This window comes from Antechinus flavipes, chromosome 3 (assembly GCF_016432865.1).
Source record: "Antechinus flavipes isolate AdamAnt ecotype Samford, QLD, Australia chromosome 3, AdamAnt_v2, whole genome shotgun sequence".
In the NCBI taxonomy this organism is placed as follows: domain Eukaryota; kingdom Metazoa; phylum Chordata; class Mammalia; order Dasyuromorphia; family Dasyuridae; genus Antechinus; species Antechinus flavipes.
Genome location: NC_067400.1, coordinates 172,637,274 through 172,664,534, shown reverse-complemented (window position 1 = coordinate 172,664,534; position 27,261 = coordinate 172,637,274). Strand labels below are relative to the sequence as shown.

Sequence of the window (27,261 nt, the reverse complement as noted above, 5' to 3'; positions counted from 1 at the left end):
AGTGTATAATGATCTCCTGGTTCTGCTCATTTCACTTAGCATCAGTTCATGTAAGTCTCTCCAAGCCTCTCTGTATTCATCCTGCTGGTCATTTCTTACAGAACAATAATATTCCATAACATTCATATACCACAATTTACCCAGCCATTCTCCAATTGATGGGCATCCATTCAATTTCCAGTTACAAACAGGGCTGCCACAAACATTTTGGCACATACAGGTCCCTTTAGTATTTCTTTGGGATATAAGCCCAATAGAAACACTGCTGGATCAAAGGATATGCACAATTTGATAACTTTTTGGGCATAATTCCAGATTGCTCTCCAGAATGGTTGGATTCGTTTACAACTCCACCAACAATGCATCAGTGTCCCAGTTTTCCCACATCCCCTCCAACATTCATCATTATTTTATCCTGTCATCTTAGCCAATCTGACAGGTGTGTAGTAGAATCTCAGAGTTGTCTTAATTTGCATTTCTCTGATCAATAATGATTTGGAGCACTCTTTCATATGAGTGGTAATAGTTTCAATTTCATCATCTGAAAATTGTCTGTTCATATCCTTTGACCATTTATCAATTGGAGAATGGCTTGATTTCTTATAAATTAGAGTCAGTTCTCTATATATTTTGGAAATGAGGCCTTTATCAGAACCTTTAACTGTGAAGATGTTTTCCCAGTTTGTTGCTTCCCTTCTAATCTTGTTTACATTAGTTTTGTTTGTACAAAGGCTTTTTAATTTGATGTAATCAAAATTTTCTATTTTGTGATCAGTAATGGTCTCTAGTTCATCTTTGGTCACAAATTTCTTTCTCCTCCACAAGTCTGAGAGATAAACTATCCTATGTTCCTCTAATTTATTTATAATCTCGTTCTTTATGCCTAGGTCATGGACCCATTTTGATCTTATCTTGGTATATGGTGTTAAGTGTGGGTCCATGTCTTGTTCCAGACTTTCTGTCTCTAGTGACTACCCCTCTTCAATTCCAATGTATCAGAATTTATGGTCCTACCTCCAACCTGTCAGAACCAAATTGATGGTTCTTTCCTGGAAATTTCTGAGCTCACCAGTGTTTGGACTCCACCTCTTGCCTTTTCTCCCCTAATCGTTAGAGCCATATAAAAATCACTGGAATCTCACATTTGATGCTGAATTCTTTGAAAGCAATTCAGCTTGGGGGACAAATGGATTCTGATCTGCTCCCAGAAAATCTCTCCCTCTCAGAAATTCAAATGAAATATTAAAACTCTCTAATCTCTATCTTGCCTCAGTTTCTCCAGCATTCCAATACCAAAGCTCAATGTGTGTCTACAACATTTACCTATTGCTAATTTGTTTCTCCTTCTAAGATAGTGAGACAAGTCATGACTTCTTTTGAACTCAGTTTTCCTATCTGGTAAAAAAGAAAAAAATAGGAGAGCTAAGTTCAAAATCAGGAAGGCTTGAATTCAAGTCCTTCAACACTACATGACTATGAGGAAGTCACTTAAACTCTGTTTTTCCTTCCCTCTACCACATAGAGTACCTTATTTTTTATCCTAATGAACAGTTCCTTTTCTTCCAGTAATAAGTTGGTACCACCCACCAGATATGAAAGAAAAAAAAAAAAAAAAACTGAATGTCGGCTCACAGAAACCTGAAGCCAAAGTTTGGTTTTGCTACTTACAATATGAATGACATGTGAGAAGCCACATAAACTTTCTATGCTTGTTTCTTCATATGTAAAATAAGGATTGTGGTCAATGACCTCTGTATTCTCTTTTAGTTATTTTCCTATAATTTTTCCCTTTAGCCTAAGTGGGGAGAGTTCATTTACCAGTATACTAGGTTTATAACTCTATCCCAATTTGAAGACATCTTTTTATCTTCAAAAGATCAATGTATATGTTTGAATATGTCACTGAAACTTTGCAAGCTATCTTGGGATTTATAGACTAGATTTCTTTCTAAAGGACCCTGGCTTAGACCCAAATCAGCCATGCTCTTCTTGGTTATTTTTGGGCCCTGACTGGCTTAGTATGAATGTAAAAAATAAATTGTTTCTGTTTTAACCAGAAACCTTAGGTTCTTCCCCTTGTAAATTGTTTTCCTTCTTTCCTTTCTTCTTCCTTCTTTTTTTCCATCCCCCTCCCTTCTTCCTTTCTTCCTTCCTTCCCTCCCTTCTTTTGTTGAACCCTGGATAATAAACCATAGACACCCACCCCCCCACTTCCTTACAATTAGAACTGGGAAGATTGAGTTTAGAAAAGAACCCAGGAAAACCTTGAAGCTCCCACCCCACTTTACATACCATTGTGTCATAGAAGTCTAGCTGCATTATCTATTCTTGCTAGGATGATTTCCCCACCTTTTGAATATTTCCCCCTGCCTCACTGTCTCCTGTCCTCAACCTTCTGCTAGCAACCCAGTGTCTATATGGGCCATAAGAAAGGAATTGACAGGATTATCTTGCCCCTAAATGAACCTTTGTTGCTGTGGGTTCTAGTGAATTACCATACCCAACAGAGAGGAACACTGACTGGATTATCTCCTTAACTGGTTTTTAAATAGGTCTTTTATTCTTTGTATTGACAAAATTATCCTACAAAATTATTGTATCCAATCAGAAGGCCAAGTTATGATGTCAATGCCCAGGTTATTTTTTCCCTATAAAAGAACCTACAGATACTTCATTTCTTCCCTAACTCATTTTAAAATTAACTCACCAATCTCCTGCTAGCATCTTTAGGAATTTAGCCTGCCTTATGGCATTGCAAGTTCATTAGAACTTGCCACCTTATGGCAGCAAGTTCTCTAGGAACTCTGCTTGCCTTATGGCATCCCTTTTCCCCTTGTTAATAGTGAGTTCTACTAAAGAACTTAGCTTGAGTCTTCCCCCTTGTTAATGGTTAAAATTCGCTTTGAGAAATTAGCCTACCAGTCAATGGTATAATGATAAAATCTTTGCCACTTGATTTGAAGATGATCTAAGCCTAAAAAGTCTTTTGAGACATCTCATAATTACCTAGTCAGGAAGCAAATCCTTGTACTATGGAAAAAGAACTGAACTAAGAGCTTAGCACAATATCTGGCATATAATAAATGCTTGTTTCCTTTCTCCCTCCCTTCTCCCTTCCTTCCCTCTCTTCCTCCTTTTATACATTCCTCCCTCCCTCAATTCTTTTCCTTCTTCCTTTATTCTGCCCTCTCTCTCTTTGTCCTTCCTTCTTTTCTTCCTTTCTCTCCCTTTTCTTTCTCCATTCCTTTTTATTTCTTCCTTCCTCCCTACCTTTCTTTCTTCCTTCTTTCACCTCTCTTTTCATTCCTCCTTCCCTCTTTTCCTCCCTCTCCTTACTTTCCTTCCTTTCTGACTTTTCTTCCATTCTTTCCTTCTCTCCTTCTCTACCCCTCCCTCTCTATATCCATCCCCCTCACGTTCTTTTCTGAGAACCAGAAGACCTGAGTTCTACTCTGTGAGAAATGGATGGGCATTTATTTAGTTTCCACAATTATGAAAATTAAATTGGAAAAATGAAAAACTGGAAAACTGAAAACCACAAGGACATCAAAGAGTAACCAAGGGTGGAAGTTATCTTCCTCCGAAGAACACAACCTCTTTGGGATCTGGGATTGAAGATGTAATGAGAGGTGGAGATTCATGCTATGTAACTTTTATAATACCCAATTAATGGAGAATCAGAGAAGGAACTTTTACTTCAGGATAGGAAATAAAATGCTGCTTTTGGAGTCTCGAAGGTGTGTCTGCAAACCTAGGCACTCATTCTTGCTAGAATGTAAAATAAATCTTTCCTGCATTCATCAGTACTCAGTGGAATTCTAGGTAAAATATTTTGTTTCTTACATAGTCCATACAACCTACATCTTATATGACCACAAACAAGTTATTTTACCTATTTGGGCCTCGGTTCCCTAATTTATAAAAAGCTGAAGCTAGACTACTTCTTTGCATCAATAAAATCAATAATTATTTGTTAAAAGAATAAATAGCATAGGAGAGAATAGCCCTGAACTTTTCAAGAGACACGGGTTCACATTGCAGTTCTGGCATTTCATGCCTTTATGACTTTGGGCAAGTCATTGAACACCTCCTCAGTCTTCACAGCGTCATCCATGGAATGGGCCTAGCATAACCACAATCTATATCACAAAGTCATTTTGTAAATCTGAAGGTGCTACAGAAATGTGGGCTACCATTAATTAATACCAGGTGAATCTAGAACTGAGGGCAGCTAGATGGTATAGTAAATAAGAGTGACAAGGTCTGAAGTCAGGAAGACTGGTCTTTGAGTTCAAATCTGGCCTAATATATCAACAAGCTCTATGATCCTGGGAAGTAACTTAATCCTGCTTGCTTCAGTTTCTCATTTGTAAAACAAACTGGACAATGGCAAACCATTCTAGTGTTTTTGCAAAAAACAGACAAGCAAAAAACCAAATAGAGTCATGAAGAGTCAGACATCACTAAAATGACTGAACAACAATAACTATAACTGAAGGTTTGAAAGAGTCTGGAAATTATCAGTCCAGAAAAACATCTCAATTTTCAGAGACATAGGTCTAGCATCTCTCAGGCACATTCCAGGCACTGGAGAGGAAAATGGCTATTTGGACAAAGAATATCAAAAACCATATTAACAACAATAACAAAAACAAAATTCATCACTTCATCCCCTTGTAATGAAGAACGATAAGGCAGTTTTAATAATTACTACATAATATAAATTTGAGATGATGTTTCCAAAAGCAATAGAAAACAAGGCTAATTGCCACTTAGAGGAGCTGAGAGTGAAACACCATGCTGGTAAATGGGTTTTTTAACTACTTATTTCAAGGGAAAGATGTGGTAGTCTTATTTAAAAGCATGGCTTTGCAGAAGCAGATTGAAAGATGACTGTGTGAAATAAATAAAAGAAGAAACCATTATTCTGCAAAGCTCAACAGATTTGTTATGGTTGTATTACATTCAAAAAATACTTAGAGTGGTCCTACACACCAATGCTCAATGATATACTACCCTTTTCCTATGTCACCCAAGTTGTATTTGAAATACTTACCTATCAGACTCCCTCTAGTTCAGCGCTTCTAAAATTTTTTCTACTTATGACCTCTTTTCATCTAAGAAATTTTTCTTCTTTTATGATCAAATATAAAATATTTGCTGATAACAAATCATAAGGAAATTTATTTTTATATAATTTTTGGTATATATATAATTATACCTTTTATGAGAGGTAAATATGCATACTAATGAGAGGAGTGTGCTTGTTTATTTTTACATAAAGAATTAAATTTGTAGATATATTTGATATCTTCTAGCACTGCTAAATTTTCCATAATTTAAAAAAGGGGAAAAAAAACCTGCATGTGCAAAAATGTTTATAGCAGCCCTTTTTGTAGTAGCAAGGAAAACAAAATAGAGGCCTATCAGTTGGGAAATAAAATTATAACAAAGTTATGGTATATGAATATAATGGAATATTATTATTGTTTCTTATAAATGATCAGCAGGTTGATTTCAGAAAAGCCTAGAGAGACTTAAATAAACTGATGCTGAGTGAAGTTGAGTAGAACCAAAAGAACATTGTACAAAGCTACAACAAGATTATGTGATGATCAACTCTGATGAGCTTGACTCTGTGTGGGACAGGGTGCTAGACCCCCTTACCCAAAGTGACTATTCAGAGACATTTTCAGATACAAACAGAAAGCATCTATTTGTTACTTGCAACTGAACAGTTCAGCATGGTATCTGTGGCCCTGGGCTAGAAATAAGGAGTGAATTATATAGCAAAAGATTTGGGTCTATTGGATGGACTGAAAAGGAAGTAACCATTGAACAATGGTCAACAATGCCATCTACTTCCTGTGGGTCAAGTAATTTTCTAAAGCTTAGGCCCAGTGTCTTACAGCCTCTGAGAAAACTTCACCTGGTCCCATTCAGTTCTTTTCAACAATAAGGTGATTGGGGCAATTCCAACTGTGATGAAAAAGAGCCATCTGCATTCAGACAAAGGACTATGGGACTGAGTGTGGATCACAACATAGTGTTTTCACTTTTTTTTTGTTATTGTTATTTATTTGCTTGTTTTTTCTTTCTTTCTTTCTTTTTCCCTTTTAATCAGATTTTTCTTGTGCATATTTATCCATATGATAAATATGGAAATATGTTTAGAAAAATTTCACATGTTTAACCTATGTTGGATTAGTTTGCTGTCTAGGGAAGAGGGGAGGGAGGGAGAAAATTTTGGAAGGCAAAGTTTTGCAAGGGTGAGTGTTGAAAGCTATCTTTGCTTGTGCTTTGAAAAATAAAAAGCTATTGTTATTTTTTAAAATAAATAAATAAAATTTCCATGACCCTTTGATTCAGAGACTTTGCTCTTATTGAGTCACACCCTGTCCCTCTCCACTCCCATTCCCACTCCTCCCACACTCACACCGAGTATGGGACAGCAGTAAGTCCCAAAACCTTTTTCTCGCCCAAAAGGAGTTTGAATATCAACTAGTTGCCAATTAACCAGGAGCCTTTTCTTCTGCCTTTTAACAATACTCCTTCCAATAACATCAATTAAAACCAGTCTCCACACTCCCTTCTCCCAATGCCAGGTCCTCCAAGTGCTAGATAAGGGCTCCTATAAAAAAAAAAAAAAAAACCACCAAACTAAACTGTCTTACGGGAGAGTATGCCCTCTTCTCTCTAAGTGCTCTCCTCTGGAGGATTTAACTCCATCCAGGATGCCAGCACACTGCCGTGTGTCTATTCACTCTGATTATCCTTTTGTTTTGTGAATTTTCCCCTGCAATAAATCTGGCTTGCTTTATAGTCTTACAATATACAATTGTTTCCTTGGAATGAACTACTAGTATTCCAAACCTTGAAATTGTGTCTTGTATATATGTATATAGCCTTTATATTAGAGGGGCATGCAAAAAAAAATTCTTTGTTTAAAACTAGGGGTTATCCCCAGACTGTCCCAGTTAACTGATTTCCAGGGTATAAATCTCTCTCAGGAAACCAAGATAAAGAGGCAGCAATACTTTGATGATTCAGTTCATTATATGTTTCTTTCCAAAGCAGGCCTAAAGGCTTTTTAGAGCTTTTATGGTTAATGTGAAAATGGAGATGACATTAAATGGAGCAATAAAAGCAATGTATCAATTAACCAATCAAGTATTTACTAAGTGATTATTATATAACAGGGGCTGTTGTAGGTTTGAGGAATACGAAGTTGTAAACAAAACATTCTACATAGAGAGAGACAATATGTACCCATATAAATATATATGTATGAATATATAGTATATATTAAATAAAACCAATGTGATTTGGTGGGGAGGCACTGGAAACTGGGGGCATTGATTTTAATAGGTGGAGGAGATGACAAGGCAAGACATTCTAGGTATGAGTCGGGTTGTTGTACAGACAGAAGACAGACTGACATGTTAGATGGAATGACTATTGTATGACAAGAATGCCTATTTGGATGGATTAAAAAAGGGATTATTAGGAAGACTGGAAAGACAGAACAACCAGAAGAGTGAAAAACCATGAATTGGATACATAAAAGCCACATATTGATTATGCAATTTAATGGGTCTCAATTTTTCATCTGCAAAGTGAGGGAATTATACTATTGGATCTTAACTCCAAGTGGTTCAGAGACAGAAAGGTATGCTATATAACAAAATATTCATTTGTGGTATCAAAGAATAGAAAAAATGGGGTTCCCATTGATTCAGGAATGGCTAAATAAACATAGAAATAGATGGGATGAAATTATTATAGGGCAGTAAGAAATGACTTAAAGGAATATAAGAATAATGTTGATTTGAGTAAAATAAGTGAAACTAAAAGAATGACACAGAAAATAATTACATAAATATGAATTTATATATAAATATAAATAATTAATTACATAAATGAAGAGAACACTAAAAAGAAGCCAAACCATGAGTAATAACAAATCATGGAGAACAGGAAATGCAATATATTGTCCTCCTCTCAGCAGAAAAGTGCATGACTCTTGGACTAAATGTTGCATATATTATTATAAGTGGTCAGTCTTTCAGTTTGCTTGTCTTTTCCTTCTTATTTAGTGGACCAAACATTAGGCCTTGAAATCAAGAAGACATTAATTGAAATCTAGCTTCAAACACTTATTAGCTATGTGACCCTGGGCAAGTTTCTTAACATCTTAACTCAGTTCCTCAACTGCAAAATGAAAATAATAAATACTTTCCAGAGTTGTTGTAAGGATCAAATGAGATATTATTTATAAAGCACATATTATGGTGCCTGACACATAATAAAAACTTAACAAAATCTTGTTTTCCTCTTTTCTATTTAAGTACTTACTATGTACTAGGAACCGTGCAAAGTCCTGGGGATACAAAAAAAAAATTTAAAAACAGTTCTTCCCTCAAGAAACTTACATTCTTTTTATATATTTTTCATTTGTTTCATTAAATATTTTTCAATTACATTTTACAATTTTTAACTATTATTTTATTTTTCACAATTGTATGTAAAGATGGTTTTCAACATTTGCTTTTATAGAATTATGATTTCATTTTTTTCTCCCTCCCCAAGATTGCAAGCAATCTGATATAAGTTGTACAATCATATTCAACATAACACTCACTTTTTTTTTTTTTTTTTTGCTGATGCAATTGGGGTCAAATGATTTGTCCAGGGTCACACAGCTAGAAGGTGTTAAGTGTCTGAGGCCACATTTGAACTCAGGTCCTCCTGACTTCAGGGTGGTGCTCTATACACTGCACCACCTAGCTGCCCTAGTAATACTCACTTTTTTAAATTTTGAGTTCCAAATTCTGTCCCTTCCTCTTATCCTTCTCCCACCCTTTGAGAATGCAAGCAAAATGATATTGATTATATATGTGAAGTCATGCAAAACACATTTCCAAATTAACCATGTTGCAAAAGAAAAACAGAATAAACAGAAGTGGAAAGACATAAGCACTGACAAGTAGGAAAGGACTCTTGCAGAAGGTGGGACTTAAGAAGAATCTTAAAGGAAACCCGGAAGCAAAAGTGATAAAGGGGATCATTCCAGGCAGGGATGGAAGTTATCTCTAAAAAGAGAGGGTACAAGTAAGCCTAGTATTCCTGGATCATATAGTGAAGAGAAATAAAGTGTAAGAATACTGGAAAGGTAGAAGTGGCCAGATTATGAAGGGTTTTTTTTTTATGTTAAAGTATATGTTAAATACAATATATGTATACATATCTATATAGTCATTTTGCTGCACAAGAAGAATCGAACTTTGAAATAATGTATAATTAACCTGTGAAGGAAATAAAAAATGCAAGTAGACAAAAACAGAGGGATTGGAAATGCTATGTAATGGTTCACACTCATTTCCCAGAGTTTTTTCGCTGGGTATAGCTGGTTCTAATCATTATTAAACAAATGGAACTGATTTGGTTCTTATTGTTGAAGAGAGCCATGTCCATCAGAATTGATTGTCATATAGTGTTGTTGTTGAAGTATATAATGATCTGCTGGTCCTGCTCATTTCACTCAGCATCAGTTCCATGTAAGTCTCTCCAAGCCTTTCTGAAATCCTCCTGCTGGTCATTTCTTACAGAATAATAATATTCCATAACATTCATATACCACAATTTATTCAGTCATTCTCCAATTGATGGGCATTCACTCAGTTTCCAGTTTTTGGCCACTACAAAGAGGGCTGCCACAAGCATTCTTGCACATACAAGTCTCTTGCCCTTATGAAGGGTTTTAAATGCTAAAAAGATTTTATATTGGATTGTGATGGTTTATTGAGGGAGGAGAGAACTGAAATAACTATTTTCTTTTTTATAAGAAAAAGTCAATTCTTGGCTCTAATTTATAAGAAACCAGACAATTTTCAGATGAAGAAATGGAAACTATTTCTAGTCTTATGAAAAGATGTTCCAAATCATTATTGATCAGAGAAATGCAAATTAAGATAACTGAGATACCACTACACACCTCTCAGATTGGCTAGGATGACAGGAAAAGATAACGATGAATGTTGGAGGAGATATAGGAAAACTGGAACACTGATACATTGTTGGTGGAATTGTGAATACATCTAACCATTCTGGAAAGCAATTTGGAACTATGCTCAAAAAGTTATCAAACTGTACATACTCTTTGATCCAGTAGTTTTTCTACTGGGCTTGTATCCCAAAGAGATCTTAAAGAAGGGAAAGGGACCCACATGTGCAAAAATGTTTGTGGCAGCCCTTTGAGAGGACTCTTAATAAAAGCCATACATTGCAAATTACACTTTTGGTGTTGCTATTGGCTGTCAAATATTCTGGGTCCAGAATATTATATACTGAATAATTTAACATCTAACATATTATAATATAATATATGACATATTATATTATAAGAATATAACAACATATTATGATTATATGTAACATAATAATAATTTAATATTCAGGAACTGAAAGAGGGCTTTAGAGATAATCTACTAATTAGAAGGAGAAAAAAAAAGATGTTGATATCTAGAGATCAGCATCAGTGGAGACTGATAAGAGCTGCTTTAGGGACAAGCATGGTTTCTGACTTATTTTGAAAAAGAAGTTCAAAGAGAGAGAAAAAACCTTTGGAAGTTAAAGAAATATAGTAGGAGCTGACTCCTCAGTATATTCTTAACTTCCATTTTGCCTCCCTAAATATTTTGGAGATAAAATCTGCCATGGATAAAATTAGGCTCTCTTAATTCAAGTTAAGATCGTCTGCTCCTTTATCAGCAAATAACCCCAGTCCCTTTATTCTGGGCTCTTGCCCAACTCTGAGAGAAACAGCAATAATAGACTTTGTTGTTATTATTGTTCAGTCATTTCATGTCCAACTCTTCCTGACCCCAGGTTGATTTTTCTTGTCAAAAACATTGGAGTAGTTTAGTATTTCTGTCTCCAGATCATTATACAGGGAGGAAACTGAGATTTAAAAAAAAAAAAAAAAAAAGCTAAATGACTTTGCCAGAGTCACTGAATTGGTGTCTGGAGGCAGAGTTAAACCCAGGAAGATGAGTCTTCCCATCTGCAAGCCCAAGATTCTAGTCATTGCACCATCTAGCTGCCCTCTGGTACATAGGAGACACTTAATAAATGCTAGTTGAGTCACTGATCAGTAGAAGATCAAAGGCTAGTAAAGGGCACTAAAATCCAAAGAAGGTGAATAGGGAAAGCCTGAGAGTTTTACCTGGAAGAGGAAAAGAAACTCTCTGGCCTGACAGAGATCAGAGAAAATGCTACCGCCCATCTCTCCTATCTATTCTATTACCCCTTAGGGCCTTGTCTCCCTGACATTATAGACTGTCCAAACACAACTTCAAGCAATAAGATGAAGAATTTCACTCCTGGTTTGAAAACTAACTTTGAAGTTACTAATTCAATATTACTCCTAGAGCTTAATCTTCATGACCCAGACTGACAAATTTAAAACATATCAACCTTCAGATGGTACCACTCACAAAAGGATCATATAGGAGAATGCAAGGTGTAACCATCAAAAATAATATCTTTATTTGGGTGAACAGTGGCAAATCCAACGTGTTACCTAAAGGACTATGCCAACAGACTTCTATTCCTTATTTAACATGAAAGAATTATCCTTGGTGCTGAACTAGATCTAGCAGAGGCCATAGAAATAACAAAGGTACTAAAATGTACTACCCCTATGTCTTGAGTAGCATGAAAAATGAATCTCCATAAAGTAATTGAAGTAATATGAATTTGAGCTGCAAATAAGTTTTCATTGTACTGAAAGAAATGTCCATAGTTTATATACTTATAACTTCAAATAATTCAAATATGAATATATATGAAAGAAAGTACTTGGAAAAAAAGAAAGTGTTCTTTACCAAAACAGCCAAGAACACGATGCATTGGAAAGATATGGAGTTAGAAGATTAGCTTTGAGTTCTAACCACTACTATTACTCAGATGACTTAGGCAAGTCCCTTTAACTCTAGCAATGTCTTAGTTCCTTTATATGAAAATCAGAAGAGGGAAGAATTAATATTGGCTTTCTAATTCCACCTATGGTATTTACTACCTGGGTCAGAGGTGTCAAACATGAAGCCCCCAGTTTCAGAAGGTTCCCAAACATTACTAAGTATAGACCTAACCAGATTTAAATATAATTGGGAAATATTTAACAAAATAATATTTATTGTAGAACATAGATATTGTCAATATAAGGAAATTTTCTAAGTCAATATATACAAGAATCCTTATTTCTAAGTCAATATAGACAAGAATAAGTGTGGCCCTCATTTCTATTTGAATCTGACATCATTGACCTCGTGAACTTTGGTTGGCTTTCCAGATCTTAGCTTCCTTATCTTTAAAATAGAGATCAGACCTTTTGAGGTCTCTTCCAGCTCTAAATCTATTATACTATAACAAAATCTGATCTCTCTCAGCTCTAAATTTATTATCTTGTAAACTTATGCCGAAGAGTCCATTTTCAGTTTTCTTCTACAAGGAAATTATAACAGCTGTTATTTGTGGAAACCTTCAAAATTTGCAAAATACTTTACAAATGGTGTTTTATTTGAGGTTCATGTTAATCTTGTGAGATAGATACTACCCCCCTGTGACCTTCATTTTTACAGGAAAGGACATGAAACTTGGAGAGTAAAGGTAAGTCATTTGTCAATTGTCACATAGCCAGTAAGTGCAGAGGTTAGATTTAAATCTAGATTTGTCCTAACTCCTGGGCACAAACTTTTTCTGCACACCTGACTAAATAGTACTCTGTAATTAAGTATGACAGACTACATCTTAAATGCTTTGGTCTATTGTTTTTAAACTGGTCTAGTAATTTTTATTCCAGCTCAGGCAATTAATTGACTAATGAAGGACTGTCTAAACAGCCAATTCAGGAAAAAAAAAGAAAACCCACAATGAATCCTATCACCTAATTAAAAAAAAAAAAAAACCAAACATATATATGGCATTTTAAGGTTTACAAAATGCTTTACATTTATTACTTCTTTTTATTCCCAGAACAACCCTGTGAGATACTTGCTCTTGTCCCCATTTTGTTATTGTCTTTTCAATTATGTTCAACGCTTCATGATCCCATTTGGGGTTTTCTAGGAAAAAATACTGGAATACTTTTGCATTTCCTTCTACAGCTCATTTTATATGTGAGGAAATTGACTTGCCCAGGATCACACAGCTAGTTAGTGTCTGAGGCCAGATTTGAACTCAAGAAGATTCCAGGCCTGGCACTCTGTTTACTGTACTACCATTGTTACACTATCTAATGTAGGGATACTTAAAGAATCAATTCAGAAAAAATATATATATGTATATGAAATACAGTGAATCTTATCACCTATAATAATAATAACTAACATATATGATACTTTAGATTTACAAAGTGCTTTAAATATATTATTTTTTTGTATTCTTGTAACACTCCCACAAAAGAAGTACAATTAATATCTCCATTTTGCAAAAGAGAAAACCCTATATGTGGATAAGGGGAAGGGAAGGAAAGGGAAAGAATAAATGAAAAAAGAGAAGAGAAGAGAAAAAAAGGAAAGGAAAGGAAAAGAAAGGAAGGGAAAGAAAAAAAAAAAAAGAAAAAAAGGAAAGAAAAGAAAAAGAAAGGAAGGGAAAGGAAAGAAAAGAAAAGAAAACCAGCTGCATTGTCCAAGTGGCCAGTTCCAGTGCGGCAGCTCCTACTCCTACTCACAAAGATTGTTACTTGTCCTTCATTCTTAAAGAGAACCATGGTGAAGCCATGACACACAAGTGAATTGGATTTAAATGAGGGAGGGCTATATAAATTCACCAGTCTCACTTTTCTCCTTCATAGCCATGTACTGAGGCTGAGAGAGATTAAGTAACTTGCCCACTGTCAAATATTTAAGTGTCTACACAAAATTGAAACTCAGGGCTTCCCAAGTCCAAGGCTCAATCTACTGCACCACCTAGCCGCCTCTAACAATAAAGGCTTTATATAATGAGACATGGGATGCCTTAGCAGGTAGAAGGGTTTATCCTTGAGAGGAGGGTCTTGAAGCAAAGGCTGAAAGATGTGAGGAAGGGATCTATTCCAGGCAGAGAAGATGGTCATGGCTAGAAGATAGGAGATAGAATGTCATGAGTGAGGAAAATAGAAGATGATCATTTGATCTTTGGGACTCCTACCTTTCATTTCTGACAAATGAGGTCATTGAATTAGCTGATCTCTAAAGTTGCTTCCATTTTAAAACCTGAGTTGTTGAACATGACCTATTAACAACAAGTTTAGAACCCAGGTTTGCCTAGTTGCAGTTTGGAGTTCTCACCATTATTATATATCTAACTTTTAATTTTCCTACTTCCTAATTTTCTCTAAGAATATTCACAAAGCACCCCAATTTCTGTCTCTTGCCTTCAGAATTAATTTCAACAAAGGTACCAAGGAGTTCAAATATATTGATTTGAAGGTAAGGCTATGAGATGTAATCATTGATCATTGACTAGAAAACAAGGAGACTTGGGTTCTAGTTTCAGGTCTCTCATAAATTAGCTATGTGACTGTAAGTAACACACTCATTTTTAGAGCCTGTTTCCTCAACTTTAAATTGGAAGGGGAGAAGTAAACCTATAAAAAAATTTTTTCTATAATTTTAATAAAAAGATCATAGATAAGGCAGGAAGAAATGTAAATAAATTGAAGGGAAATGGTTTTCTATCTTAGCCACAAGGGCCAATCTATTTTGGAGATCATTTATATTCTATGATCCTGCTCCTGTCATTTAGGCATATCATCTAAATCCAAGCATCATGATTAGAATCCTGCTCTGCTACTTATTAGCATAAAACATGAGACTCAGTTTTCTTACTGGTAAAATGAAAGGATTTCATTAGATCATGGGGTTTTAAAGTCCAAGAACTCTTTAAAACATTGATAACTCAATTTTCATATAATTGATTTCCTTTGGAACCCTATGTTGTAACCCTAGTTTATGCATTTAAAAACACTAGTTTGTGTGTTTTTCATGACTTACATGTATAACTTATATCAAATTGCTCAGAAGGGGAAGGAGAAAGGGAGGGAGAGAATTTAGAACTCAATATTTTAAAATTGTTTTTACATGTAATTGAGGAAACACAAAATAGGAATTTTTTTTCTAAAAAAAAGAAAATCAGAATTAAAAAAACTCACATTATTTTGAGAAGAGGTTCATAGCTTCAACCTACTACCAAAGGGATCCATAATGTTAAAAAAAAAAAAAAAAAAAAACAAGTTAAGCGTCTTTAAAGTCTCTAAGGATGAAAGTTCTTTGGTTCTAAAACTATACCATTTCTGTTCTCTTCTTACATTTAATGGAAAATGCTAATCACAATAATATGCCTAAATGACAAAAGCAGGATCATAGAATCTAAATAATCCCCAAACCAGATTGGCCCTTGTGACTAAGATGGAAACTACTTCCTTATTACTAATCAATCCCTTCAGTTTATTTACATTTCTGACTTCGGTATCTTTCACATGAAAGGACTGCATTGATTGTAATTGATTGGTTGATTGAAAATCTCTGTTTTTTTGTTTTTTTTTTTAATAAGACAACAGAAATAGTGATTTAAGATCACTATTCATTTATTTGGTAAAGGCAACAGAAATAGCAATGAGGAAGAAACAAACTGAATGGCATCTTTCTGAGAAGAAAGATTTGTGATTTGGAAGTAGTGCCAGAGAGGAAGAAATCGGGTCTCTTATCATCCCTCTTCTTTGACCATTAATAAAATTCTTCTGTTGAAGAATAATGATAGGTTAGAGGTACTTTAAACATACACACAAAGCAAAAAATAAATCCAGTGCATTAAGGAAAAGGCCATTAAACTGTGGGGGTGGGGGGAAATGGATCTGAAGCTCCAAGATGACAGTTGTGGTGCCACAGCTCCCAGCCAAGAATCTCAATTCACAGATGCTTCTTTATTGATTAAAATGAAGCAAATCCATGCCTGCCACTCTAACTGGAGTCCCTGTTTGGAGTAAAAAAGAAAGCAGTAAAAGCCAAAAATTAACATCATGCTGTATTCACAAATGCTTCTCCATCTAGAAGATGGAAATCTGGGATTTTTGAGTCCAGGAGAAATTGCAATCAGCAACACTGTTTCTATTTATGTATATGTTTGAATGTAAGCTTCTCTGTATCTGTTTGTGTTTAAATACGTAGGTATGTATCTATATGTGTTGAATCATTTCATCATATCTGACCTTCATTTGGGTTGTGATTTTTTTGTTTGTTTGTTTGTTTTTGGCAAAGATAATGGAGAGATTTGCCATTTCCACTTCCAGCTCATTTTACAGATGAAGAAATTGAGACAAACAGTGGTGAAGTGACTTGCCTAAGATCACACAGCTAGTAAATATCTGAGGCTATATTTGAGCTCAGATCTTCCTGACTCCACTGGTCATAATTGGCCAAAAGAATTTGTTTCTAATGGTGAAGTTTCAAGCATTTGGGGAGAGATATTTTGGGACAAGAAGGTTTTTTTTTTAATGTCTCTAAAACAATACTACATTGTCAGCTTCCTAAATTGCTTCCCAGCAGGTCCTTGCTCCTCTCTTTCCAACACAGATGCTGTATTAGATAGTTTAGTTAGATGGTGAAATTATCTACTGGCTGCTTCTACACAATGTTCTTGATCCTGGTCTGTCAAGTTAAGAAGAATAAATTCACAAACTCACAAAAATAGTTTATACTCATTGTCTCCATTTCCTCACTTCATTTTTCAGCTCCTTTCCATATAACTTTTAGTCATTCTACTGAAAAGATACCTTTTAAAAAATCACTAGTGATGTTCTAAGCATCAAATTCAATGACCACTTCCCAGTTCTCAATTTTTTATTCTTTATGTGATACCTGTCATTTCCATTTCCTCTTTGAAACTCTCTACTTTCTGGTTTTCAATTACAATACAATTTCCTCTTTCCTAAATCCTGCTTCTCTGAATGCCCTTATCTGCTTCTTTTCCTGGTTACTCTTCCTCATCTTTCTCCCTCAATGTCAACATTTTATAGGGTCCCATTGTGAGCTCCTTTCTCAAATAGCTCAGGGAAAAAAATACAGTTAGATTTGACACCAGAAGGCCTGGAATCTAGGTTCTCCTACTTACTGTCTATGAGCCTTCTATAACAACTTCTCTGAACCATTTCCTTATCAGTAAAATGGAGCTTATAAACCTACCTGATCTATCTGCTTCATAAGATTGCCATCAAAATGATGTGAAGTAACATATATTAAAATATTATGAATCGTAAAAGCTCCATTCTGTCCTCTCCACCACCTTAGTTTGGTTTTCTATTATTAGATTATACATTTAGAATTACCAGGGACCTTTAAGTCTGAACTCCTTGTTTTATTGATGAGGGAACGAAGAGAAAGATTATATAACATGTCCATACAATTAGCAAATAACTGGGTCAAGATTTGAATTCAGGTCCACTGATTCAAAATCCATTACTATTTCTACCACACCCATCATTTGGTCTTTCAATCTCTCCTTTTGACAAGAAAAGACATTGTATTTCAGTCAAGATGACTACTTGAATGGAGGCAGATCACTCATTTTCTACATATCTACTCTCACAAAAAGACTGAAGTTTGCACCAATCAAGAAATACAATAAGAAGTTATTGTATGTGACTTCTTCTACCCCAGAACTGCAGAAAAATTATCCAGAATACCACAGACAATAAAGAAAAATGAGGCCTTTCCGGAAAGTCCATGCCAATGCAGAGTAATGAGCTGGTTACCTCACAAGATCCAGAAATGGTCAAAGCTTAGTGAAAGCTCCACAGTAGATAATTGATAGTTTCAAATGTGTTAGAACAATGTCTTTATTTTATTATTTAACAAAAATCTCCCTTTTATCTCCCCTATTGAAAAAGAAAAAAGATGCATGGTCTGAGTAAAACAAATTCCCATGTTGGCTGAGTCCAAGTAATATATGTATCTCAATCTGAACCATGAATTCATCATCACTCTGTCAGTAGGTAGGCACTGTGTTTTATCATTGATCTGGAACTATGGGTTAAGATACCACTTCTTCCAAACAGTCACATCACAAGCATTTCACACATTCTTTATATTTTATATTATTAATTAAAATGAATATTCCTTGCATAAGTCACCATAAACATAAAATGACACAATGAAAAGAATACTGAATTTGGAATCAGTGAATTGGGGGTCAAATCTTACTCTCCTTACTACTTGTATGACTTTAGGCACATTGCTTGATCTCTCTGGGTCTTGATGTTCTCAACTATAAAATAAAGGAGTTCGACTAATGTTTTGGGAGGAAATTTTGGTTATTGGGTTTTCTTTTGGGTATTTTTGAGTTCTATGACCTTCATGCAGTTGTGTCAGACTCAAACAGAAACTGATGTCTGTCAGCTACAAAAATTGTCTTTGAAAACAACCTAACATTATCTATACTATATTGTATTTTAAAATTTATTCTGTTAAACATCTCTCAATTATGCTTAAATATTTTTCAACATTTGTCACACTCTACTCTGGGTTAACACTTCTAATCTTAGTAAATACTAAAACTGTACCCTAAGAGTAGCCCACAGCCAAAGAGTAAAATCTAAATAAATGTCTAGTACCTGTGGGATAGTCCCACCTGGTGACCTTGAACCTCTGATTCCTTCAAGAGAACTCCCTGTGTCCATTAACTCAAAAGAAATCCCAAGTCAATTCACAAATCTTCACACTCTCAAGCAAATACACACCTCCAAGTATATCCAACAGAAACAGGGATCTGAGCAAAACTATGATGTAGAACTTTGTCTTTCTGGTCTCTAACTACTACCATGATAGTCAAACCTTTCTTCTCCTCAATTATGCCATAATGTGAATTTAAGCCATTTATCTTCTTTCTTGGGGATTTTCATTTTATACTTTATCTTGAATTATGAAATAAAAGACTATGTCCAGTTAAAGGAATTTCACTTAGAAGGGAAAATATTTGAGGATACAGAAACCTTCCCAGACTCCTGAATAAAATCACATAAGCAATTGCCAATTCCACCCACAAGTAATATTATACTAATAACATATTTACATAGTGTTATACATTTTATAAGACAACATTCTTCCAGTCTTATGTGATTAGAGTAAATATTACTATTCCCATTTTACAGACAAAGCAAATCGAAACTTATTTGTTGATTGTCTAGGCTTAAGAAAGAATAGAAAAAAAATGTGAATGCCAATTAAATTTTTAAGTATATCTTGCATTTTCAAGGAGGCAGTTGTTAAACATTTACCAACACACAACTGACCACATCCCATTTTCACTGTTTCTCCATGAGACTGGAGAAAGTAAGATCACACAATGACCACAACACATTTGGACTATCTGGATCTGGAACTCACTCACTGGAGTGCTGTGGGTAAAGATTAAGCACAAATGCTTTAGATAAGGATCCAGAATGCAAGCAGAAATTCTTGTTGGGGGGATATATTAGTATCCCATTCATAAAATGCCTCTTTATAATATTTATGAGCAAAAAATTTTCTGTCTCATTTGAACCATATTCTTTACCTACAACCATCCTGATTTTCTTTGACTTCAGTATCTATCCAATTATCTGATTTTAGAAAAATAGATAATGTATTCTTTTTCTCTGTCCATCTGTCACTCCGTGTCTGTCTCTGTCTCTCTCTCTCTCTCTCTCTCTCTCTCTCTCTCTCTCTCTCCCTCCCTCTCTGCTGGGCTACAAAAATTCAAGTTAAGCAATTATAATCTGCCATCTCAACAAGCTTATGGTGTGAATGTATTGAATGTTAAGGGAATATCAAGCCAAATTTGTAGTTTTCTTCAGTATGTTTACCCATGCAATCAACAAGAAAGATTGGTGAATTATAAATTAGATGGTGAAATAGATGACATGATACTTCATATGGTTTATTTAATTTGCTTAACTATATAATATATTTTAAGAATAAAGAGACAAAGGAAAAAAAAAAAGACTAGGATCCCCAAATCATATTCACTATAAATGTTCTAAGTAAACTATTCATTTTTATTGACATATAGCTCAAACATGGACTTAGCAACAAAAATGCAGATGAGACCATGAATTAAAAAACAAATTTTAAAAAATAATAAATGTAATTGTCTTTCAAAATAAGGTCAAATTGGGAAGGAGTAGGAAGAGCAATATAAATAAGTAGTAAGAAAGAGCAATGATCACAGAATCAAAAGATATGGATTCTAATGCTGGCCTGCCAGCACTGGTGCATTCCCAGTGATCCAACAGTCCCACTAGACTCTGTATCCCAAAGAGATCATATTAAAAATGAAAAAGACCCACATATGTAACAGATCTTTTTGTGGTGGCAAAGAATTGTAAACTGAGAGGATGACTATCAATTGGGGAATGACTGAATAAGTTATGGCATATGAAATTTATACAACATTGTTGGTTCTATAAGAAGTGATAAGCAGGCTGATTTCAGAAAAGCCTGGAAAGACTTACAAAGAACTGATGCTGAGTGAATCTGGAAGAACCAGAAAAACATTATACACAATAATAGCAACACTGTATGATGATCAGCTAAAACAGACTTAGTCCTTTTCAACAATGAAATGATCCAAGGCAATTCTAATATACTTTGGTTGGAAAATGCCATCTGCATCCAGAGAAAGAACTATGGAGACTTAATGCTAATCCAAGTATATTATTTTCATCTTTTTTTTTTCTTTTGTGTTGTTTTTCCTCTTATTTTTTCTTTTGTTCTGATTTTTCTTTACAACATGACACATAAAGAAATATGTTAAAAATGAATGTATTCATAACCTATATCAGATTCCTTACTAGCATAGGGAAGGAAAAGAGCAGGGAAAGAGTGAGAAAAAATTTCGAATTCAAAATCTTACAAAAATGGATGTTAAAAATCATCCTTACATGTAATTGAAAAAATAATAAACTATCAAAGTAAATTTTTAAAAAATTAAAAATCAAATCAAATCAAATTGGAGGGTCAGATGATAATTCTAAAATTCTAACTCCAACATTCTATAAAATCTATAGGAATTTGCATGCCCTAATCCCAACCTTCTATGCAATCTCTTACAAGCAACTGATCAGCAAACATTTTTAAATTACTATTATACATCAGACACTTTACTATGCTAACCCGAGTATGATCTTAACCCAAATCAATTAAATTAAGTAAGTATATATGATGTGCCTATTTCAGCTCTATAGCCCAAAGGAAATAATATTTTGTTTGTTGAATCACAATATGGAAGTATGTTAAATTTACACAATCATTTCATCTTCACTTAGCATGTTATTTGCTTAATGTAAAAACTTTCCTATTCCCCAATATTTTTCACTGTGCCCCCAGTCTCACAGCTACAGAGCTACACTAAGGTATATATAGTAATAACCTTTTTCTAAAAGTTTAGTAACTGAAACACACACGTATTTTATGTTTAAAAGAAAAATTTTTCTTACCATTTGTCTTCTGTTTTCCACCAAATTGATACCAATAATTCCCAAGAAAGATCCAAAGCCAAGCTATAACCAAAAGAAAAAAATGTGAAATCAGATCAATATTTCAATATGCTCAGCAACCTTGTAAGGAGAGTTTAACAGTAAGTAATAAAGCTAACATAACCTAACAGTTTGAAAAACATTTTATGAGAGCAAAAAAGAAAGACAATTCATGTTGGATTGAAGTCCTTTGGACTACTCCAAAGTGGTTAAATGATCTGCCCAGCATCATACAGCTAGTGAGTATCTGTAGATAAATTTTAACTCGTCTTCTGATTTCATGTCTAGCTCTCTCTACAGAGCAGCTAATTAAGACATGTTCCACATGAGCAGAATAAGTAGTTCCTTTCTGTGGTCTCATTTCAGGCACATGAAGAGATGTTCTTACTTCTAAAATATATCACCAATTGATATGACTAAATTCTAACAATAGAAGATAATTCTTCTGAGTTTGAGAGGGTTTTTAGAACTGGAAATGTGATTCATTATCACTTTACCAAATGCAGAAAAGCACCTACTCTTGATCACTGAGAGATAAAGTGGCGTTCCCCAGGATTTCAAAGCCATTGCATCTCCTAGATAGGATGTTAACCTAGCCTTTCTAATTCTAAAGCAATTTCTCTACCCATTATGTCTCTGATGCCTCTTTTCTTTTGAGTTAAGACATGGTTTCTTAACCTTTTTTGTATCATGGACCTCTTTAGCAGCTTAGTAGAACCTAAGGTTTCCTTTTCATAAAAAATTTTGGATGGCATAAAAAAATTATGCAACATTTGACATGTAATTTTCAAAAATTATATTTTAATAACACAAAAGCAAATTGAATGCAAATATGCTACCAGGAAAAGGCAACATATTAATCCATTGCCTCTTATTAATATCTTGCTAAGAAATTAGTTTATTAGTTATCTTGGAATGAATAGAGTAGAAACCCTGAAGGAAAAAGTCAGTTTTGATGCCTTTAGAAAGAAATACAAAGTTCAGAATCTGGAGTACTTCTTAAAAGGTCAAGTTTAAGAGGATAGCAGTGGGAGGCTCAGAGTATTGGGAAAATAGGCACCTAAAAGAGAAGAAAGATGGGGAAATGGGCACCTAAAAGAGAAGAAAGTATACAAAAAAGATAAATGAAAAATAAACTTTGCCTCCTTCCCAAATTTTTTAGGGCAGAAGAAGTTAAATCTAATGCTGTAGAGTGAGAATAGCTCCATAAACTGTGAATTCTCAATGAAGCTGTGTGAGAAAATTTAACCACAGAGTCTTGTGAGAAGTCGAAAACTAGGATCTCAGTTTTAATTTTTTTAAAACTAAAAATGTTCTTGATGTGAATTCCTGTGATTCCAAGGTCCTTGCCTATGCTACCTCTAGGCCAAACACAATGCATACTAGATGTTGACAGTGACCAAGAGTGAACAAATTGAGCTTAAGAGCATCAAGTCTAACTCTTTCAGGCAATTTCACCCTGGCAAGAAGTGTCTGGCTACCAGGTCTGAGATGTGAGACAGGGGTATATATTTCTGAAGGAATTCTGAATGTGTGCATAGAAGAATGCAGTGTTGGTTCAGTGATACGTAAAATAAGAAAATGAAAATGATTTGAAGATGTTTTGTTGGGCAGCTTTAGTTAATGTGGGTAGAACCAGGAATATAAAACCCGACCTCCTTTCATCACTCCAAAAATTGTCACTCTTAAACCTCAAATTGAGTCTTGAAAGCATAATTTCAGTCTTCAAAAGTCACAATTAAGATTAAAATATGCTTGGGAGATAGAAGGCTTATGCTAACAGCTTAAAAGGTAAAGTCCTATAGCAAGAGGGAACAGTTAGGTGGAAAAGTAGATATGTGGACTGGGAAATAGAAAGACTCATCTTTCTGAGTTCAAATATGGGTTTACATATTTAATAGCTGTGTGACCCTGGGCAAGTCACTTAACCCTATTTGTTTCAGTTTTCTCCTCTGTAAAATGAATTGGGAAAAGGAAATGGCAAAACACTCCAGTATCTTTGCCAAGAAAACCCAAAATGAAGTCATCAAGAGTTAGACAAAACTGAACATCAACAACAACATAAGAAGAAGACTGGGACAACTAGGTTGTATAGTAGACAGAGAACCAGGTTTGAAAGCAGGAAGATCTGATCCAATCTCAGACACTTACTAATGGTGTAACCCTGGACAAGTCACTTAATCTCCATTTGCTTCAGTTTCTATTATGTAAAATAAAGAGACACTGGAGAAAAAAAATGATGAACCATTCTAATACCTTTGCCAGGTAAATCCCATGGACAAAAGTTCATGGAGTCAGGTAGAATCGGACACAAGTGAACAACCAAACAATAATAGCAAGAAAAAAAGAATAGGTCATTGCCCAATTGAGCAATCAAAAGATATGAAGAAATAGATCTCATAACAACTGCAAACTATAGACAACCATATGAAAGAAAGTTACAATTACTAATCACAAAAAATGAAAACTAAAACAACCCTGATGCTATACTTCTTATTCAGTAAATTGAAGATGGAAATAATCAATGCTAGAAGGACTATGGAAATACAATAATGCTCTCCTAGTGAAGCTGTGAATTTGTCTAATCATTCTGGGAAAAAAAATTTCAAATTATTCAAAGAAAATAATTAAAATGCCCATCATTTTTGTCCCAGAGATCCCATTATTACCAAGAAATATCAATATCAAGAAAATAAATAATATAAAGATCATACATCAAAATAGCAACATATTTTATAGTAGCAAAGTATATTGGAAACAAAGTAAAGGCCCATCGAATATAGAATGGCTAGACAAATTGTGGTACAAGAATACAATGAAAAATTACTATGCAAAAAGAAATAACAGATATGATAAATATAAAGAAGAAAAGACATATGAAATGATGAAAAATAAATTTAAGCAAAGGCAAGATAATAATATATAAAATAATTACAACAATTTAAATGGGAAAACAAAAACATAAAAACTGAAATGGAATGTTATAAAATTATGATGACCAACCCCTGCCCCCACAAAAATACATAAAAAAAATTCATTCCTCCCTTCCTTGTTGAGATGAAGGACTAGATGGGGGAAAATACAGATGTTAAAATTTTTCAATGTTTTGGGGTTTTTTACTGAATTAATTTTCCTCTTCTTTTTAAATTTTTTTATTATGATGACTAAGTTAAGGAGAGAGAAAAGAACAGATTAGAAAATGTAAATTATATGAAAAGAAAAAAAGCAATAAAATTTATTATATTTAAAAGAAAGAAGACAGATAATAGGCAAATATAGAAAGAGAGGGCAGTACTGGCTCTCTTTCCCTAAAGTCATCTCTTATTTTTTATAAATAGAAGATGTATAAATAGGTAAATAGATATAGATTTCTATATGTTTACATGCCTTCTTTGATGGAATGTAAGCTACTCCAGGGAAATTACTGTTTCACTTTTTTCTTTGTTTACCCATCACCCAACACAGTTTCTGGCACACAATAAATTTTTAATAAATAACTTATTGATTCATTGATTGAGATAGGGACTCCCAAAGACAAAAAAAGTCATAATTTTGAGAAGATCTGCCATGGAGAGGAAAAATGTAGATTTTGTTTGCTTTGCAAACCTTAGATAGGGCTAGAGAAATATTTATCTATTATCATTATAATGTAGCTCAAATCTATGGAGTATCATCTAAGTCGCCCAGGTTATGAATGAAGTGTTAGTGAACAAAGGAACATGGCACAGAAATAGAGGTGCTAATTATTGAAGGCAAATGCTCTGTGCAGCGAAGAAGGCGTCACTTGCTGACAGTGTCTCAGAATGAGTTTGCTTTCGTGTTCTCAAACGAAAGCACTCTCGATGGTTACCAGTGTTAGGTTTTCCCCAATAATTAATCATCTTCATGAAGAAGAAGGAATTTTCCAAAAATTTCTTTGCAAATTAAAAATGAAAACATTGAATTAGAAATTGAGAAACCTTATATTGGAAAAAGGGCTGGACTGGGAAACAGTAGAGACTGAATCTTAAAAGTTTCCTCTGGCACTCACCTTATGTCAGTGGGCAAACCATGTGCCTTTTCTGAGCTTCAGATGGTACCAATGCCTATGGTACCTAATTTCCAGGGTTATTGTGAAACTCAAATAAGGTAAAATATATAAAGTGTTTCATAAACTTAAACAAGCTATATAAGTGTCAGCTCTTTTGAATACTAGTTCAGAAACCAACTTGCAGAGTGATTTTAGTCCCATCACTTGAATTCTTTGGATAACATTTTCCTCATGTTTAAATAGGAGGGCTTCATGAAAGATCTAACGTCCTTCTCAGTTCCAATAATTTATGAACATGTTATTTTTTTATATCCAAAGTACATCAATATTTCAAGAAGCAATGATTTTGTTGCCATGGTGACCCTTCACTGATGCAAATAACCCTCTCTGCCTTAATACATGGTCTGTGTAAGGTACTGAACAAAAAAGTAATCACCTTACCACTAGGAGGAGGCAGCTAGGTGGCTCTTTGAATAAATAGAGCCTTGGAAATGGAGCCAAGAAGACCTAGTGTCAGACACTTAGTAGCAGTGTGATCCTCTTCAAATCATGTAACTTCTGTCTGTTTCAGTTTCTTTTAACTGTAAAGGGGAAATAACAATAGCACCTACTTCCCAGAAGTTCAGTGGGGATCAAATGAATCATATTTGTAAAATGTTTTAGTATGATGCCTAGCACATAGTAGGTGCTTAAGAAATCCTTGTTTCCTCCCTCTCCACTAATTTACTAATGAATTTATCCAAAATTAGGATTTCTGAGGTTATTCAGTTCAACTTCACCTGAACAAGGATTCTATAATAAATCCCCAAAGATTTGTCATACACCTTCATTTGAAAACTTCCAGTGAGGAGAAATTTATGCTTTCTTTGTCCTTGATCACCTACTCCAGACTTCAAAACAATGGTTTTATCCCATCTTTGATCTTCAGTCTCCACATAGTTTTGATAAAAGAGTTTTATTCTTTAGTTGTCCAGCATTCATCAGTACCTTCAGCTCATTGTGAACTTTAATGATCCAGAGGTTACTAATAGCACAATCCCACGCTTTTGTATTTATTCTCTAAGTTTCTCCCTTACTTGTTTTTATTTTTGTTTTTGAGGCAATTGAGATTAAGTGATTTGGCACACAGATAGTACATGTTAAGTGCCTGAGGAATGATGAGCAGGATGGTTTTGGAAAAACTTGGAAAGACTTACATGAACTAATGCAGAGTGAAGTGAACCGGGGTACATAGTAACAACGATATTGTACAATGAACAACTGTGAATGATTTAGCTTTTATCAGTAATACAGTGATCGAAAACAATCCTAAAGGACTCATTATGAAAAATTGCTATCTTCCTCTAACTAATGGTAATTAGAGAAAGAACAAATAGCAATAGACCAAAGCAGGCTATTTTTGTTCTTTCTTTTTTTTTTCTTCCATAAGATTACATGTCTGTTCATGAATATAACCTATATGAAAATGTTGCCATCTGGGAAGGGGAAAGGGAAAAAGGAAAAAAGGATAGAATTTGGAACTCAAAACAAAAAAAGAGAATGTTAAAATTGTTATGTTAAATGTTAAATGTTAAAAATGTTAAAATTACATGAAAAAACTTTCATGTAATTGGTATAAAAAAAAGTATTTTTATGCAAATGAAAGTGACCTAGTTGTACCAGATTTAAAACTATATTATAA

The 27,261-nt window shown here is 34.3% G+C and overlaps 1 protein-coding gene across 1 annotated transcript in view; it reads right to left on the bottom strand.

Moving 5' to 3' along the window:
- The window catches only part of TMEM255B (transmembrane protein 255B), a 128,040-nt gene that overhangs the window by 72,759 nt on the left and 28,020 nt on the right, over nucleotides 1-27,261 (bottom strand). Inside the window, exon 3 of the mRNA XM_051984252.1 lies at nucleotides 21,512-21,574. Coding sequence (XP_051840212.1) covers nucleotides 21,512-21,574 — 63 coding nt within the window. The remainder of the gene's footprint in view (nucleotides 1-21,511; nucleotides 21,575-27,261) is intronic.